Here is a 19,577-nt window from a genome sequence, read left to right on the forward strand (position 1 = left end):
AGACTAACTAAGGGTGCACCCAAATATTATAACTATTAGGCATACCCAAGCTAACACTTGTTTGACAATTGGAGTTTAACACACCAGTGAAACAATCAGTATTTACAGTTCAAATATTAATTTCTCAGTGCTTCCAGTTTCAATCACCGAAGTTAAATTAGTTCCAACAGACTGAGGGAATCGTGTCCATCAAGTAGATAGTATTAAATTAGTATACACAAAAAACTTGCCAAACTCCTCACTTGAAGATTGGAAATCGAATCCTTTTCCTACAGCGGTGAATACGCCATTCATTTCAGAGCTATTCCTACCACACTCTGGAAATCATGCCATAGGTCCCCAGTCACAATTTTCCGAATCCCAATTGCAAGTCAGTTCTTCGAGTGGCTCGCCATCAACGCCTTAGCGTAAAAATTCGTTGTTGCGCCAAAAAAAAAAAAAAAAAATTAAAACTGACCGAATCCGTGTGCAACGGAAACACCAGTGGAGCGATTTTCTCAATTTCTTAAATTTTATCCCACTCAGTCAAAAAAGTTTCGCGTGTGCGCTCTACTCAAGACGTTCAGTTACGAGACTGAATCAGTGCGGCTCCTCACAGAACTACCATGTGGGAAGGCGGGACTTCCAGTTGTGCTCTAATCCTACTGGATGTTTGACCCAGTCAATCAACTCTAAGAAATTAGGAAAAAAAATAATTCCTCTCTATCATAAAGTTATTTCGCTTAATTTACGTTAAATCTGCTAATCGTGTAATATATTGTGCAATATATTTACAGGGTTACACATTATCTTTATCTTTCTCCTCCAGCTCAGAAATATAAGTAAATAAATAAAGGTAAACGGAGGTGTTTTTTCACTAGACTAGATGGGGACAGGTTAGTCTGCTGTTTTCTCGAGCACAATTGATTATTTATTTTTATTTATTTATTTTTATTTTTATAGAGCGCTCTTCTCACGCAGTGACACAGAGCGCTTTAACACAGGCATACAGCAAGAAAAAATGATACAAACAAAGAAGACAGTCGACTAATGGCAACCATAATGAAGAACTTATTATAGAGCTACAAGTAAACCTACTGGCCACCGCCGGGGAAAGGAACAAAAACTCCCAACTGAAGGTTGAGGGAGGAAAAAAAAACCTCTGGGGGTCCACGGGCTAGTGGTTGCTCACCCCTCCTTGGCTTTCTAGAAAGTAACAATTTGTCTGCCAGTGTGTTATTGTAATACCTCTTAATAGACTGTCTGTATCAGACTGCGTTCAGTCTCCGGTTGGTTCCGAATGCTGCTGCCAGGACTCTGCCTGGAACCAGGAAATACAACCTGGTATGTGACCAGACAATATGACCATATAACACCAGTTCTTAAGTCACTACACTGGATTCCAGATAAATTTACAACTGATTACAAAATCCTCCTCTTAATGTACAATGGAGTTAATGGCCTTGCTCCAGCTAACCTTTGCAATATTATTAATTCCTAAACTTTTTAACCTTGTCCATGTCATGGCTGGTTCCGGAAGGAAGTGGTGGACCCAAGTGCGGAGTGGAATTCGTGCTTTATTCAGGGAAATCCAAGAGACTTTGTCACAGGACAGGCAAGAGCTCTTCGAGGCGCAAACGTCGTAACAGGGACAATCCAAGAGGCAAGGTCGGTACACAGGCAAGAGGTCGATGATCATGAGGAGGTACGAGGACTAAGGACTAGGGTTACGGGACAGGTAAAGGACTTAGGGATCAGGGAGAAGCAGAGTATCGGTAAGGAAGTCGCAAGCTACAAGGCTGAATAAGGTTCCGTGTCAGCTCCTGGTCTGACATTGCCCTTTATGCATCAGTCTGTGCTGCGCCCCAGGTGTTCTGTGTTGGCTCGGCGACGTGGGCATGGCAGTCCATATTGGTTAGGTGTAGGATATCTTAAAGAATCCATGTTTAAAAAGATTTCAGTAGGAGTGCATGCTTTTAACTATAGAGCATCAAAGCTGGGGAATAATCTTCCAGGTAGTATCAGGAATGTTCCCTCTGTCTCAGCTTTTAAATCCAGACTTAAGGCTTCTTCAGATCTCTTCGCCTTTGCATACCCACTTTAGTTTCCTCTAGTCTATGCATTTTGCACTGTTGTCTTCCTGCTCAATTACCTTGTATCTGTTCTATGTTCTTAGTTGCCACCCTTTTTTGTCTTTTCTACTTTTTACTAGTATTTTAACCTGTAACATCCCAGAACAGTTGGTGTACTTCACTGCAAGCTGTCAGAATTATTCAACCAACTAACCAATGTCTACAACCGCTTGTCCTGAGCAGGATTATGGTAAGCCAGAGCCTACCTGGCAATGCAGGGAGTAAGGCTGAGGGAGGAGTCACATCCTGGATGGGATGCCACTCCACCGCAAGGCACCCCAAGCAGGGCTCAAACCCCAGACCTGCCACACAGTGGGACCCAGCCAAGCCTGCTGCACCACCATGCCCCCCCATCAGCATTATTCAATTCAGTTCAGTTCAGTTCAGTTCAGTTCACTTTAGTTCAATTCACTTTTACAGAGCACTCTTCTCACACAGTGACACAGAGCACTGAACAAAGGAATAAGACCAATATTTTATATTATAACATAGCTGACAGGACAAGCAAACTTGGGTTTGGATAATGAATTATATATACACTCAAACTCTTTGCCTCCCAGTTTATCACCTTAACAGCCACAGGGTTACAAGAACCGCTTGAGGTTCAAACTTGGACAGATCTTCTGAAAAATAATTTGTAGATTAAAGATGTTGGATTGTATTTTGTGTCTCAGATCTTCCTTGGTCCACAACCTGAATACATTTACATGTGCATTTATTCATGTAGGAGACACTTTTCTACAAAGCAATCTACAACTCACAGTAAACAAAAAGGTATTTCACCAACAGACTAAGAGACATGAATACAAACACGTGATTCTGGAAATGCTGTCATTCACTCCAGGACCACTGTTTTCACAGGCATACATCATACGAGTAGCTCACTACAGAAGTGACGTTCATATATCAAATACATAGATAATGTGCTCTGTAATGTAATGGACTCACTTCGCCCATGATCTCTGAAGTTCATGTAAGGTGTAAATGTTCATGCTCTATAACTTTGAGATCCTGCCTGTTAAACAATGGAAAAACCTCCATGCAACTACTCCTGTAATGTAACATAAATGTTTACATTTATCACCAAAAAAATTACTAGAAAGGTGATCACAGATATTCGGATGAAGTTTTATGGAGCTACTCGTGTGAAGAACATTGGTTCATATGGTGGAAAGAAACAAACTGGACTTCAGGATCACACATGTGGCATTCACGATACACAGAAAAAGATGTTATACCTTGTGCATAGTTTTCAATGGCTGCACACAAAGACCCAGTCCACCTACCACCCTAAAACCACAGAGAACAACACCCAGCATAGCCACCATACATCTTCATGCCCTGAAACCAAGACACTTAACTGACCTAACACACCCACCAAATTGAAACTAATCCAACCAACAAAATCCAAACCACTAAACCAGATTTAACGCACCAACAAATAACCAAACCAAGCCTAACTGACTACAAAACACCAAGCCACACCCACCACCAAAACACCGAAAGCAAGCCTAACCCAACAAGCCAGCCATCCAGCCACCTCACTAACAATACCCAGCCACCAAACCAGACCAGGGCAAAACCACCAATAAAAACCAACCAAACCTACTCCCACCAACACAAAACTAACCAACAAACCACACAGACCAGGTCTAACACATCAACTCAGAACCATTCACCCATACCACCAGCAAGACCAAGCCAACAAACCAAACCACCAACCATCAAATCATATCCACCAGAAATATCAAACCAACAAACCCAAGTCTAACCCACCCACACAAAAACCAATAAACCACACCCACCAGAAAACCAAACCAGCTGATCCACCACCAAACCAAGGCTAACCATCAACACAAAAAAACACCATCAACCAACTCCAACAAAGCCAAATCAACAGAACAAGCCTAACCAACAAGCCACACCGGCTGGACACCAACATGAGTATTTCATTGAGGTTATCAAGTGGGCACCTCCCTTCAGCGGTGTTTCGTTGAATTAGGCCCACGACACCTCCGGAAGGCTCAACAGTGCAATCCGGCGTCCCAGACCCCCCTCCACACACGTTCGATACCGTTCACCCTCAACAACTACCGCAACCTCAACCATTTAAACCACAGCGCTATACCTACCTTCTAACGTTACCTCCATACCTGCCACCAAACCAACTGCAACTGTGCCACTCCACAAATTTAAACTATCCTACTTAAGGCTGCAACTCTGCCATTGCCGGTCCCAAGCCCAGATGAGAAAGGAGGAGGGTTGGGCGTCGGGCTAGCGACCCATCCCCATAAAACCCATACTGCTAAAGAAACGACGAATATCTCCTCAGCTAATATTCCTGCGAGCAAATCGGGTCGTTGCCAGATGACGGCGTTGGAGCAAACCAGCGATGGGGTCCAACGCCTGAAGAAGGATGCAATTTTCGCTGAAAAAAAGATTACTAGACTTGGCACCTGGAACGTTCGCACACTTTACCATGTCGGCCAACTTGCAGAACTCCTCCGGGAATTTGACAATTATCGTCTCGATGCACTGGGAATTAGCAAGGTACGGTGGATCGGCAGTGGACAATTGGTCAGTGACGGTAAGATCATCCCGTTCTCCGGTCCTACAGAGTGCCATGAACGAGGTGTCGGTATCGTTCTGAGCAAACGAGCAGCTGAATCCCTCATCGGATGGAAACCTGTGAGTGACAGGGTAATCACCGTACGCCTCCGGACCAAGAACATCCAAATTACGATCGTTCAAATCTATGGACTGACTGACAGCGCCGATGACGCTGACAAGGACAAGTTTTACGGCCAACTACAAGATACTCTCGACGAAATACCTTGTCGTGACTTGAAGATCGTCCTTGGTGATTTCAACACACAGCTGGGCGGTGATCGAAACAGATTTGAGCCTACCGTTGGTCCTTTTGTATCATCAGAATGTCTGAGTGACAACGGCGAGTGGCTGATCTTGTTCTGCAACCATAATGACCTTTGTATCGGTAACACCTTCTTTCAACATCGTCTTATTCACAAGAAGACGTGGTGTGTGCCGGACGGCGTCACCTTTAATGAGATCGATCGCATCTGCATCAGTTGACGATGGCAGACATCTCGCCGCGATGCGCGAAGAGCGAAACAGCGTAGGGATCAGGCTGATGCTGGGAATGAACGAGCACTCGCGACTACACTATACGTCGACCTCGACCCTTGAGTCAAACGATCATGTTGTCGAGACAAGAAAGACTGGCTCCTACGAAAGGGGGCGGAGGCCCAAGACGCAGCGGATTGTGGCGACTCCAGAATGCTCTACCAAATCGTTAGCAAGCTCACAAGATCGCGGAGCTATTTGAACATCCCAATTAAAGATAAACATGAAAAGCTTCTCCTGACCAAAGCCGGACAGGACGAAAGGTGGAATGAACATTTTCGAGACATCCTCAACAGTCTGACTCACCTGCCACGTACAAATTTACCTTAGAAGAGGCGCATAACGACCTAGATGTTAACATGGGCGATATTTCAATCGAAGATGGCCATCAAAGGGCTCCGGGACAATAAGGTAGCTGGACTCGATGAGATCAACCCAGAGCTCCTGAAAGCGGGTGGTCATCCCGTGGCCATGCAGCTGACCCGCCTATTCAACATCTGCTGGCACCAGGGGAAAGTTCCCGAGGATTGGAGAAAAGGCATCATCATTCAGCTCCCCAAGAAAGGCAATGTCACTGACTGCGCAAATTGACAAAGCATCACACTCCTTTCGGTTCCAGGGAAGGCTTTCTGCGCTGTTCTTTTATGTCATCTGCGCCACATCATCGACCAATGGCTGCGAGAAGAGCAGACGGGTTTCCGTAATGACCACCCCTGCTGCAAGCAGATCTTCACCCTATGAAATATCATCAAGCAATGTGTCGAATATTGCTATGCAATTTATATCAACTTTATCAACTTCAAAAACGTGTTTGACAGTATCCATTGAGAATCGTTGTGGGCAATCCTCTGGGTCTATGGCATCCCAGAAGCCTTCGTCACCCTCTTTAAGGATCTGTATCTCAACTCCTTATGCTGTGTAAGGACCGACACAGGGCACACAGCTTTTTTTGAGATCACTACCGGCGTCCGCCAGGGCTGCATCCTTTCACCGATCCTCTTTCTCGTTGCCCTTGACTTCATCATGAAAAAGGCAACTGCATACATTGAAGCAGGCATCCCTTGAACAGATCAAGATCGCTTGACAGATCTAGATTTTGCCGACGACGTGGCCCTGCTCGCCAAAGACAAAACCCAGCTCCAAAACGCCACCGAGAGACTGTGAAGTAACAGCAATGACCTGCGGAACGTGGAGCTGCTTGCCCACGTCAGCCAACAGCTTCCAGTCCCGTGCATTACCCCACCTACCAGAGCACGTCTGCCTTTGTATAGTGCTACTCTCTCCTGCCCGTACAAAACCAATTGCTCTAGCTAACCTGCCAACAGGCAGAGAATTAACAACTTGCTGCTTACTCTCAAACACACCTGCTAAGCATCTAAGATCTTGATTATGGCGCCAAGTATAGTGTCCCTGCCCCAAAGTAACCTTACACCCTGACAAAATGTGCCTCAGCGTCACCACACCGCTACACAACTTGTAAGAACCATCGCCACCTGCCCATTGCTTAACATTCTGCGGTGTTGGTAATACGTCATAAGTTGCTCCAACAATAAACTTAAGGCAACTAGCCTCCACCGCCCACACATCTTGCCAACGCAACTTCCTCCTCTCCACGTCTTCCCAGTTCACCCACTGACCCTGCTTCACCAAAGCGACCGCCTTTGCACGCCTCAATTCCTCTTCCTGCCCTTGGATCTGCTTAACAATTAACCGGCGTCTGTCTGCCTCCGGGGCAGCACTCCACAACTGCCACAGATGGCCAGAGCCAAACCCTGCCTTCCCTCTCTGCATGTGCCCAACCACGTCCAGCAACATCAAGGCCCCTTTTACACTCTGAACAGCATCTCTGGGGTTCCACCCCCTACCTGTCCTCACTGACAGCACCACCTTTCTCACAACCTCATCTTTTGACTCCGCTAGAGTCAGCTCCAAACCCACCTTTGCACACTTATACTCCTCCACCAAACTTGAAACCGGCAGCTCCAACATGCCCTTGCCATATAGCGCTACACTACTCAAACAGCGTGGCACTCCAGCCATCTCCTTATCGCTGCACTAATAAGCCGCTCGAGCTTCTCCACCTCCCAAACAGAAAACTCATACACCGTAAGTGGTCACCTAACACGTGGCAAGAGCCCAAACTGCAGACACCACAAATTTAACTTCCCAGGGAGGAGGGACGCATCAATGCTCTTTATGCCTTCCACAATCACCTACCTGAGTGCAACAACCTGCTCCTTATCGCTTAATACAGAACTATACCATCTACCCAAACTCTTGACTGGCATCTCCAAAATAGAAGGAATTACTTCTTCATCAATACAAAAGTTTTCTCTAACCACCTTCCCACCAACAATTGAGAGACTCCTCGATTTACTTGGCTTAACCTTCAGCTAAGCCCACTTCAAGTTCTCATTGAGCTTAGACAACAAACAATGCGTACAAGGGGCTGTATCTGTAACAGTCGTCACGTCATCCATAAATGCTCTAATAGGGGGTAGGCACATCTCATCTCGAAGCCTCTCACCACCAACAACCCATTTGGAAGCCCTTATAATAACTTCCATTGCCATTGTGAAAGCCAATGGCGAAATTGTATATCCGGCTATGATCCCAACCTGCAACCAATGCCAAGATGTCGTATAACTCTCCATACTAAAACAAAACTGAATATCCGCAAAGCAGGTTTTCACCAGCCTCATAACACTTCCAGGAACCTTAAAAAACCTGAATGCCTCCCACAGCAAACTGTGCGGAACCAACCCGAACACATTCACTAAATCCAAGAACACCACCTGGAGATCTCTTTTCTCCTTCTTGGTAGACTGAATCTGATGCCAGATCATACTGGTGTGCTCCAAGCACCCAGAGCATCCTGGAAGCCCCACCTTCTGCATGGAGGTATCAATCAGCCTGTTGGCTTTCAAGTACGCTACTAACCTCCTTGCCACAACACTAAAAAACGAACACATTGAATTTTGTATGAGATGTGGGTCACTTTGGAGAAAAGTGTCTGCTAAATGAATACATGTAAATAAAAAATGTAAATAATCATATCAGATGGTGGTGGACTCATTTATAGTGCTGTCAGGAGACAAGTGGATTCAGCAGCTCTGAGGGACACAGAGAGCTAAATGAACCACATCAGGGTGAAAAAATGACAACTACAGACTTTGGTTTTTGAACAAACCTGTATAATGCACGTCTATAAAGGCCCGAATCTCATCTACTTTTCATTGGCTGAAGGGACTGAGTGGTTGCGAGGCCAAAGAAAACCTGGACAGCAAGGTGACGAGAGACCGCCCTGTAACCGCTGACTCCCTGATCAACCCCTGCAGACAGGTATGTGACACTGGAATAAGGATTCTGACAGCTGGTTCTGCTCAAACAACTGTACTACAGTATTTCTATAGTGTTTACTGCATTCATTTGTGTGAAGTCTGTAGTATCCCTTGTTTTGTAGTGAACATGACTGAAGGAGCCACCACCACACCCAGCTCCTAGTATGGCCAAATGTACTCGGCCAGTGAAGAGCACCTTAATCGCAGCTGTCCCTGTTCATAGAAGGACAAGCTGCTCGAGGGTCACATACCTCGTTGTTGGAGAGCTGGTACCACGGCTGCTTCCCGTAGGTGAAGATCTCCCAGAGGACCACGCCCAGACTCCACACATCGCTCTCCTTGGTGAACCTCCGGTACATGATGCTTTCTGGTGGCATCCAGCGGATGGGCAGCATTGTGTGACCTCCGACCTGCAGGCAGGATGGACCACATGCAAGAGAGACACTTGAAACACTCTGCATATTTTGTCCCCAAGTTCACTGATTATGGAACATGACACAGTAAGGTTAATTTCTTGGAAGTTGTAAGACATGCATCCCACTACAATTGTGTGTGTACATCTGTGTTTAAACCCTGCACATACACCCCAAGCTGGGTTCAAACACTCCCACCAAGCAGCTCAGGAACCATGAGGCACCAGCTTTACCTGCTGTGCTGCTGCGAAATGGAACCACCGCGATGAACTCACCCTGTAGTAGTCAGTACTGTACACGTCCCTGGACATCCCAAAGTCCCCAATTTTGACCAGCAGGTTGTCCCCGACAAGGCAGTTGCGGGTGGCCAGGTCGCGGTGCACAAAGTGCTGGCAGGCTAGGTACACCATGCCAGCAGCAATCTGCTGGGCGATGTGCAACATCTGGATCGGCCCGAGTTCGGTGCGGTCGGACTGCAGCTGGTCAGCCATCAACAACGCGTCGGGACCGTGGCTCCTGCAGCAACAGCGGCAGTCGCGCATTACATGTGTGCATACACAGATCACGCATCAAATTAATCGTGGAATTAGAGGTACCAGATATAGCATGCATCACTCATTCAGTCCCTTCACACCTGGACTCGCACATGGCATTCTGGGTAAGTATAAGCCTGACTGCATTCTGCTGATACAGAACACTGCTGCCCGAGTTGTGTTTGACTTGCCAAAGCATTCCCATGTATCTCCTCTACTTGTTTCTCTGCACTGGCTTCCTACAGCTACCCAGATCAAAGTTAAAACCCTGGTTATTGTCTATAAATGCATGAGAACTGTTCCCAGATATCTACAAAACCTGATTGTCCACTACACCTCAACCAGACTGCTACACTCTTCCACATCTGGTCTCATGCACGAAAAGTAAAGCACGGAGGTTCTCAGTTCTGGCTCCATTGTGGTGGAACAACCTCCCCCTCTCACTCAGAACTGGTGAAACTCTGTCTACAATTCAAGAAGGGTCTCAGAACTCACCTTTTCTGGATTCACTTCGCCCAGGATTTCTCCAGCTCATGTATGGTGTAAACGCTCATGCACTATAACTTTAAGATGATGCCCGGATAAGCCTTTACGCAGCTACTCCTGTAATGTAACATAAATGTTTATCTGTATCTCAAAAAAAATAAATATTTCTAGGAAGGTGATTAGGAGTCATGGATATTTGCAGCCAAGTGTGAAGCGGTTGGGATGAGGATCAGCACCTCAAAGTCTGAGTCCATGGTTCTCTCACAGAAAAAAGATGGCATGCCCCCTCCAGGTAAGGGGAGAGAATTTGCCCCAGGTGGAGGAGTTCAAGCATCTTGGGGTCTTGTTCACGAATGAGGGAAGAAGGGAGAGTGAGATTGGCTGCAGACTGGGAGCAGCGGGAACGGTAATGTGGTCGCTGTATCGGACTATAGTGGTGAAGGGAAAGCTGAGCCAGAAAGCAAAGCTCTCCATTTACCAGACGATCTACGTCCCTACCCTCACCTATGGTCATGAACTTTGGGTAATGACGGAAAAAATAAGATCGTGGATACAAGTGGCTGAAATGAGTTTTCTCCACAGGGTCTTAAGACTCACTCTTCGTGACAGGGTGAGGAGTACGGACATCCAGGAGGAACTCAGAGTAGAGCCGCTACTCCTCCACATTGAGAGTAGCAAGCTGACATGGTTCGGGCATCTGATAAGGATGCCCCCTGGGCGCCTCCCTTTGGAGGTATACTGGGCACGGCCAATTGGGACGAGGCCCCGAGGTCGGCCCAGGACCCACTGGAGGGATTATATCTCACAGTTGCCCTGGGAACGGCTGTGGATCCCCCAGGCTGAGCTGGAGGAAGTTGCAGAGACAGGGGCGGCTGGGCCTCTCCGCTCTCCCTGCTGCCACCTCAACCCTATTAGGACAAGCAGGATGGATGGATGGATGGATGGGTGGATATTTGGATGAAGTTTTACGCAGCTACTCGTGTGATGAACATTGATACATATGGTGGAAAGAAACAAACTACTTAAGAATCACACGCCTACAACTAAGTATCTCTTCCTGCTAATGTAATGTACACATTGCATTTTCTATGAGATGTACGTCGCTTTGGAGAAAAGTGTTTGCAAAATTAACAATTGTAAACTTTGGGCTTTTCACTCCAACATGCCATTGTTTGCTCATCACAGTCACAGTGGATTCTGGCACAGACTCTGTTCCAGCTTCTCCTCCGTAACGTTAAAGCAAGGCAGCAGGCCTTTCTGAGACACCATGAGACAGATGAGCGCTCCTCTATAACGTTCCTCCACACGTCAAACAAAGCAGCTGCAGACCTTCCGTGAGTGAAGCTGAACAGAAGCCTGCACTGGACTTTGGTGAGAAGGTCCGTTAGGACACAGAGACAAAGGTTCCCACTCGCAGGGCCTCAAATATGGCTCCACTTGAGCTTCTCAGATGTTTACAGTTAGTTTGACTTATTTAGCTCCCGCACACATACATACACACGCATGCACACACACGCACACACTGGCCCACCTGAGGAACCTGTTGAGGTCACCGTGCCTCATGTACTCAAACACCATGACGAGAGGCTCTCCCTCCACACACACGCCATAGAAGGTGACGATGTGCTCGTGCTGCAGGTTGGTCAGGAGCTCGGCCTCACGGCAGAAGTCAGCACAGCCATCCTCGCTGGCCTCCTTCAGCGTCTGTCAGGCGCCAGCGTGTCAAAACCCAAAGAGAAGGATACAGCGGCGTGAGGTTAGCCTGCAGTCGGGACTCTGCTCTGGGATGAGTCCAACTCAGTTTCCACTGTGAACATCAAATGTTGTCTCCCTGGTTGTTTTCAGATCTTACCGTCTTGTAACCAAAACACGAACCCTCACACGTCTCAACTCCAGGTGAGGGACGGTACAGGGAACAGCGGGACATTTTCTTCAATGTTTGTGTTTTGGTTATAATGGGACAGGGAACAGCGGGACATTTTCTTTAGTATTTGTGTTTTTGGTTATTATGGGACAGGAAACAGCGGGACATTTTCTTTACTGTCTGTGTTTTTGGTTACTATGGGATGGGACAGGTAATGGTCGGATTTTATACATCCATGCAATGAAGTTCACAGCTGGACACAGCTGGACTGCCAGGGAGTTTTCTTCTGTGTTTTGCGTTTAGGCTCTTTTGGAAAGGTGAAATAAAAACGAAAAGTCGGCCCCCTGCCATGTCCCACTTTGTCACATCCTGTCCCAGAGACCCCCTACACTATGTCACTCGACCTGATCATATATTAGGTAATGATGCTTCTCTTTAGCTACAGAGCTCTAAAGAATAACCACACCCCAGACTCTGTACATATTGAACCCTAACTCTGAGTTCCATGAAACCTGCTTTGGCTGCGGATCCCCCCCTGTAGGGAAGCGCTGGTTCCATGCAGTCTGGCAGCTCCGTCCATTCTCAGGAACTTAAGAATCCAGCATGCATGAGCTGGTAACTCGGTGCGTCTGGAGACCACAACACAAGTTCGGCACTCAGCAGACCTCCAAGACCGAGACACAAGCACAGAAGCCCCATACCTTCACAGCCACCAGGACCTTCTCGTGCTCCGGAGACAAGTTGTAGCACTCTGCCAGAAAAACCTTCCCGAAGGCCCCCTCTCCGAGCTCCTGTTTCAGAACGATGTTGTGGCGCTTTATGTGCCGTACAACTGTGGGAGACGAGGACACACATAGCAGGGCAGGCAGTGCACTTCAAAGACCCCCTTGACCTTTTCAGATCCATATGACACAGTCACAGACACATGTGTGCCACCAGCAGCAGGTAGTGCAGCGGTCAGAGTTGCTGCCTCTAGACTCAGAGGTCATGGGTTTGAGTCCTGCCCTGTGCTGTAATGCCTCTTGAGCTTGTGCTTACCCTGAACTGTTCCTCTCTGAAGTTATCTGGCTACACAAATGTGTAAATTGTGGTGAGTACCTCAACAGTGCAAGTTGCTTTAGGCAAAAGCATCTGCCAAAGGAAAAGCTGTGAGTGTAATGTATCACTGTACTTGCAGGTAGGAGATTACAGTAGCACATCAGCTCCTCTTCCTGCAAATGGTTCACTTATGAACTTTCAGAGATATAAGAATTTTAGAGATTATTTTCATAGCATTTTCTTTGTTTTCTGTTTTTACCAATTTCTGCAGCGAATTCTACCTGTGCTCACCTGCACCAGCTTGTAGGTGGCAGTAATGAGCACACGCATGCACAGAACGTGGGACCATCATGGTTCACTTTGCTTGTGCACTGTTTGCATTTCATGATTACTACAGATGGTCACAAAATGTGACAGGGCAATGAGACAACTGAGATGTGTGTGGTGCTTCACATTTGTCTCCAGTTTTTCTCCAAGCTGTGGCCCAAGCTCATTACACAAATTGTAGGGAACAATTCTCTTGACAGATGTCTGCACTCTCAAGTGCAGAGGTTTGGCACCGACGGTAATCACGCCCAAAGTGTACCATCAGTTTCGTTCACTCATTCATTTTACGCTTCTCTCCACGTTCACTTGCGTTGTCTGTGCACACAGCTTCTCACACTGATTTACCCTTTTACACAGCTAGGCAACTTTTACTGTGTCCGTTTAGGGTAAGCGTTGTACCCAGGGGTACTACAGCACAAGCAGGATTTGAACCCAGGCATTTTGATTGCAATGCAGTGGTTCTAGGTGCTGCACCAGTGCCTCCAAGTGGTACAGTGGTTCATCAGTGGTGACTAACTGGTCACTAATGACTCACAGCTGTTCCACTGCAGCAGGTGACTGGAGCTGCGGAAATACTGGGGATTTTCAATGACAGGGATTTTCGTCATTCCAATCATGACCAAATCGCTGCCCATTTCAGACGGTGTGTTGTTGCCGTTAGAAACGTGATGAAGGGGACTTGCAGAGTCATCATCGTTGCTGATGACAGAGGAGGAGCCTGAAAGAGATGAGAAGTTGCAGGAACTGAGAAGGAGGCTTGACAGCTTGGTAGTATAAACATACCTGAGATAGGTGCATACGCCAAAACAAACAGGCTCCAGCACTCTCTCACACACACATTTACATTGCAGTTATTCATTTCGCTCACGATTTTCTCCACAGCAACTGACAAGGTAATTGTTCAGGTATTTACAATTATTTACCCATATATACAGCTGGTTAATTTTACTGGAGCAATTTTAGGGTAAATACCTTGCTCAAGGACACTACAACCGGAGGTGGGAATGGAACATTTGGATCCAGAGGCAGCAGCTGTAAACACTATGTAATTAGCTGTACACACACACGCACACACACACACACACACACACACACACACACACACACACAGATCATTTACCTTTCATTCCAAACTTGGAGTTTCTTCCAAATTTGAGAAGAATCAGCAACAGAATAAATCCAATAGATGCCAGAGCAGCAATTCCAACAATGACATAAACCTAAAAGAAACCCAGAGTGTTTATCTGCCAACCTCCAAGTGCACGTGCCCACACTGAATCACACAGACATATTCAGTAGATCTGTTTTACTATTGTATGACTACTTTAAACTGCACACACAATAATGAGGTATGGTCACACTACTGGCCCATGGGGAGACAAACTTACAGCCATGCCGTCAGCTGGCTCTAAGTCCGACTCAACTGAGGTTTTTCAAAAGGAGAAGAAAAATCTGCATTAGATCACATGAACCTGAGTGCAGAGAACAGAAAACAGAGCTCCTGGCTATAAGGGTCCTCCCTTACATTTCCCGTGAGCTCATCACATTTTCACTGTCCTTTCAGCACCAGTTTTACCAAAATATTCAACCAGAAAGCCAAGTTTTTGTCACTGTATTCATCAGTTGGATTTTGCCAACAATAACTATCCAATTTTTTGGTGTTTTTGCACTTTTCAAGTTCGTCCAGGAGGCAATGATGCAACGACCTGCTGATGCTTGGTCTCAGTTCGTTACACACACACAAATAAACGGACATGCATGCAAAGATGTACGTACCTTCGTATTCCACTTCTGTCAGAGAGAGACAAGAAAGAAGAAAAACATGTCATAAGGCGGAATAAGAACCACTCACTCACTCACTCTCTCTCTCTCTCTCTCTTTTTCTCTCCTGAGCACAAAGACAGGCACTCAAACCCCCAGCAGCTGCTATTTGTGCCCTCTTAACAAGGCTGCCAGCACCTACTTTAAACATCTACACTGGCTCCTACTTTTACGAACACGTGGGCTACCAATTCTCCAACACACATTTTTTTTTCCACCTCATTTATTTATTTACTTATTTTAATAGCTTTTTTCTCATCTTTAGTGTTTTCTTATTAATTTCTGTAGCACAGTGAATGTGATCAATGTTCACGCCGTGATAATGGACATGGCAATAAACAGCGTCCAAACACAATAGGAGTGTGTGAGCACTTTCATTCAACTCACTTCCACAGTGTTCACAGTGTTTACAGGCCTGTTGTTGCTCAACGACCAGGATCAGTAACAAGATGAGGAATGCTCCATGTGTTTATGGGACACATCAGTAACTATTAGCATCTAGCAGCAGCTTGCGGAGATGACATCTTCTCACTTTCACTCGTTTCTTGAGAATCCTCAACAGCACGAACCCCAGGACCTTCCGCAAACCCATTGCCTGACACAGCTGATTTTTTTTCACGCACATATGAAAGAAGTCAGTACGTGCCACTTTGTACAAGGCACATGTCACTTTAAAAAAATAACATACAGACACCCCTCTACTTACGTAAATTTAAGTTACATAAAAAAATTCCTGGCATACACATTTACAGACAGCATTTTTATTTTACACAAACATCTGAAATACGTTAAGTGCAAGTCAGTGAAGTCAGACAGGGGAGGAAATTGCATCTTCCCAGATCGTGCCTGTTTTGAGCTGTGAATGCATGTCCTCTCATTAGTGTATTGCTTTTTTCACATATTTTTCACCCATTTCATTATTCACAACCAGTAAGGTGGTAAATGTACACTTGAAGGATTCGCTTACTGCTGAATCTCTGTCTACATTTAAAAAAGGCCTTAAAACTCACCTCTTCCGGACTCACTTTGATGATGATCTACTAAGTTGGTGTAAATGTTCATGCACCATAACTTTGAGATCATGCCTGTTAAACAATGGATAAACCTTCACGCAACTATTTCTGTGATGTAACATAAATGTTTATATCCATATATATATATATATATATATATATATATATAAAAAAATACTAGGAAGGAATTGTCAGTATTTGGATAGTTTTATACAGCTACTTGTGTGACAAACATCAGTTCATATATTGGAAAGAAATAAACTAACAGTACTTAAGTATCACACATCAGTATCTAAGTGTCTCTTCCTGCTAATGAATACATTGTATTTTCTATAAGATGTTCATTGCTTTGGAGGAAGGCATCTGCTGAATGAATAAATGTAAAGGTTAGGAAAACGAGAACCGTCTCACAAGCGTACAGCAATCGATTTGGAGGTGAAACTGAAAATAATGAGGAACTATGAAGGTGTACAAAGATTATCGTCTATAGCACGGGAACCAAATTTAGCTGTATGAATTATAAATACGATAGCGAAGGATGCTGCACGTATAAAGAAGCATGTGAAAGGAACAGCTAGCATGAAAACAACAATAATGATGAAGAAACATCAAGGTACAATAACTCAGATGGAAAAATTATTAATGTTATTATGTTGAGTGGTAGGGGGGCGTGCTGGTGCAGTGGGTTTGATTGCTCTCTGGTGGGTCTGGGGTTTGAGACCCGCTTGAGGTGCCTTGCAACGGAGTGCTGTCCCAACCTGGGTGTGTCCCCTCCCCCTCCAGCCTTGGGCCCTGTGTTGCCGGGTTAGGCTCCAGCTCCCCGTGGCCCCGTATGGGACAAGCAGTTTCAGATGATGTGTGTGTGTGTGTGTGTGTATGTGTGTGTGTGTGATGCTGGATGGTGGGGGAGGGAGAGAATTTGACATATGTAAATTGTGACTTATCTACGGGGTTGAAGAACGGTCTACAGGTGGTCCCCGACTTATGATGGAGTACATTCCATGAAATCCATCGTAAGTCAAAAATGCATTTAATACACCAAATACACGCCTCTTGTGACAGACTGGGAGATGCAGATTGCTGCCACTGCCCAGCATTGTGAGAGAGTAGCGCTTTGCATATCACTTGCCCAAGAAAAATCAAAATTCCTCAATGTCTACTGCCAGATCACCATCATAAAGTCAAAAAAATCGTAACTGGAACCATCCTAATTTGGAGACCACCTGTATTCGCATAAGCCAAGGGGTGTCTGTACTCAAAACAACTATTTAACTTATTACTGCACCTGTTACTAACTTGATACTCGCTCTACTGTCTATAGTCTCCAGTGTCTAATGTTTAATTGTTTCAGTTTACAGTTAAATTACATGTCCTGTATAGCCTTTCTTTGTATTTATATATACACACACAGAGACACACATTGTCTGAAACCGCTTGTCCCAAGTGGGGTCGCGGCAAACCAGAGCCTAACCCGGCAACACGGGGTGCATGGATGGAGGGGGAGGGGAAACACCCAGGGCGGGATGCCAGTCCGTCGCAAGGTACCCCAAGCAGGACTTGAACCCCAGACCCACTGGAGAGCAGGATCCAGCCAAACCCACTATGCCATCCCACCCCCCCGCTTGTATTTATATTACATTTATATTTTTGGTAAATCTCTTTATAGAATTGTGTACATTGTCAGTGCCACTACCCCCAAGGGTAATGCCCCTACAGGCCAAAGGGGGTGCCTGACAACCCAATCTACTGGTAAGTGGTGTCTCTCACAGTGCCTCCCAGCTGTTATTGGCAGTTACGTTATCCTTGGGTTCGCACACGCATGAAGTGAAAACGCTGGTGGACAGTGGTGCCGCAGGGAACTTCATAGATTGTGATATTGCTGCTTCTTGGAGGTTGCCCTGTACCCCATGTTCAAAATCTCTGGCTATTAGCGCTATTCATGGAGGAACAATTGGGTCCAGGCGGGTGGAACAGCATACGGAACCAGTTACTCTGCAGGTGGGGCTGCTCCATAGGGAACAGATATGGTTTTATTTGGTGAAGCTATCACATTATACTAGGATATCTCTGGTTGACCACCCATAACCCAGTGTTCTCTTGGAGTACCAGTGAGCTGCTGTCTTGGGGAAAGCAGTGTGCAGAGCACCTCCAGGATGTGCCTTGTTGTGCCACATCCATAAAAAGTCCTAATGCAGACATGCCCCTGCAGGTCCCTAGGGAATATTCAGATCTAGCGGAGGTTTTTAGCAAATAAAAAGCTGCTGCACTATCCCCTCATCGACCTTGAGATTGTGCCATAGACCTCCTCCCTGGCACGACATCCTCTAGAGGACAGGTTTTCCTCTTTCCCAACCAGAACCTAAGGCTACGGAGGCTTATATTGCGGAGGCACTGGAAACCGGAAAAATTCGTTCATCTGCTTCTCCGGCTTCTGCTGGCTTTTTCTTTGCTGAAAAGAAAGATGGGGGTTTGCGTCCTTGTATTGATTATTGGGGGCTAAACACCATTACTGTGAAGTATCCTCAGCCCTTACCCCTTATCACCTCGGCCCTGGAACAGGTCTCAGGAGCTAAGATCTTTACAAAACTGGACCTCTGGAGTGCTTACAACCTGATCTGTATCCGGGAGGGGGATGAGTGGAAGACTACCTTTAGTACCACCCTGGGCCATCATGAATATCTACTCATGCCTTTCGGCTTGGCTGATGCGCCCTCAGTATTCCAGGCATTTGTGAATGAGGCGCTTAGAGATATAACAAATCGCTCCGTGTTGGTGTACTTAGATAATATCTTGATCTTTTCCCGGTCTTACGAGGAACATGTCGCACATGTAAGGGAAGTTTTAGGAAAGCTGGGAGCTCATAAGTTATACATGAAAGGTGAGAAATGACAGTTCCACATGGAATCAGTGGCCTTTCTGGGTTTTGTCCTTTCACTCAATGGGGTTACTATGGACTCAAAGAAGGTCTCAGTGGTCCAGACTTGGCCATAACCCAAGACCATCAGAGACCTGCAAAGGTTCCTGGGGTTTGCGAATTTTTAAAGATGGTTCATAAGGAACTTCAGTTCCGTATCTGCCCCCTTGACAGCACTGTTACTTGGAGTGCCCAGGTGACTTACCTGGACTCCTGACACTGAGCAGGCTTTTGAAGACCTGAAAAAGCATTTTACCTCTGCCCTGATCTTAAAGCACCCTGGCCCCGAGTTGATGTTCGTTCTTGAAGTGGATGCACCAGAAGTTGGGGTAGGTGCAGTGCTCTCCCAGCGCCAGGGAAATCCCCTGAAGCTATACCCCGTGTATATTATTCGCACAAATTGTCTCCCACAGAAAGGAATTACAATGTGGGAAACAGGAAGCTCTTAGCTATCAAGTTAGCCCTAGAGGAATGGAGGCACTGGTTAGAGGGCATTACTCACCCATTCTTAGTGTTAACTGACCATAGGAACCTGGAGTACCTCTATAAAGCCAAAAGGCTCAATTCCAGAA

The 19,577-nt window shown here is 46.0% G+C and overlaps 1 protein-coding gene across 1 annotated transcript in view; it reads right to left on the reverse strand.

The window, feature by feature from the left end:
* The window catches only part of LOC108931316 (BDNF/NT-3 growth factors receptor-like), a 35,060-nt gene that overhangs the window by 4,140 nt on the left and 11,343 nt on the right, over positions 1–19,577 (reverse strand). Inside the window, exons 9-16 of the mRNA XM_018747011.2 lie at positions 15,034–15,048; positions 14,646–14,680; positions 14,378–14,477; positions 13,793–13,975; positions 12,594–12,724; positions 11,560–11,732; positions 9,285–9,525; positions 8,848–9,006 (exon numbers count right to left, since the gene is read on the reverse strand). Coding sequence (XP_018602527.1) covers positions 8,848–9,006; positions 9,285–9,525; positions 11,560–11,732; positions 12,594–12,724; positions 13,793–13,975; positions 14,378–14,477; positions 14,646–14,680; positions 15,034–15,048 — 1,037 coding nt within the window. The remainder of the gene's footprint in view (positions 1–8,847; positions 9,007–9,284; positions 9,526–11,559; positions 11,733–12,593; positions 12,725–13,792; positions 13,976–14,377; positions 14,478–14,645; positions 14,681–15,033; positions 15,049–19,577) is intronic.

This window comes from Scleropages formosus, chromosome 6 (assembly GCF_900964775.1).
Source record: "Scleropages formosus chromosome 6, fSclFor1.1, whole genome shotgun sequence".
In the NCBI taxonomy this organism is placed as follows: domain Eukaryota; kingdom Metazoa; phylum Chordata; class Actinopteri; order Osteoglossiformes; family Osteoglossidae; genus Scleropages; species Scleropages formosus.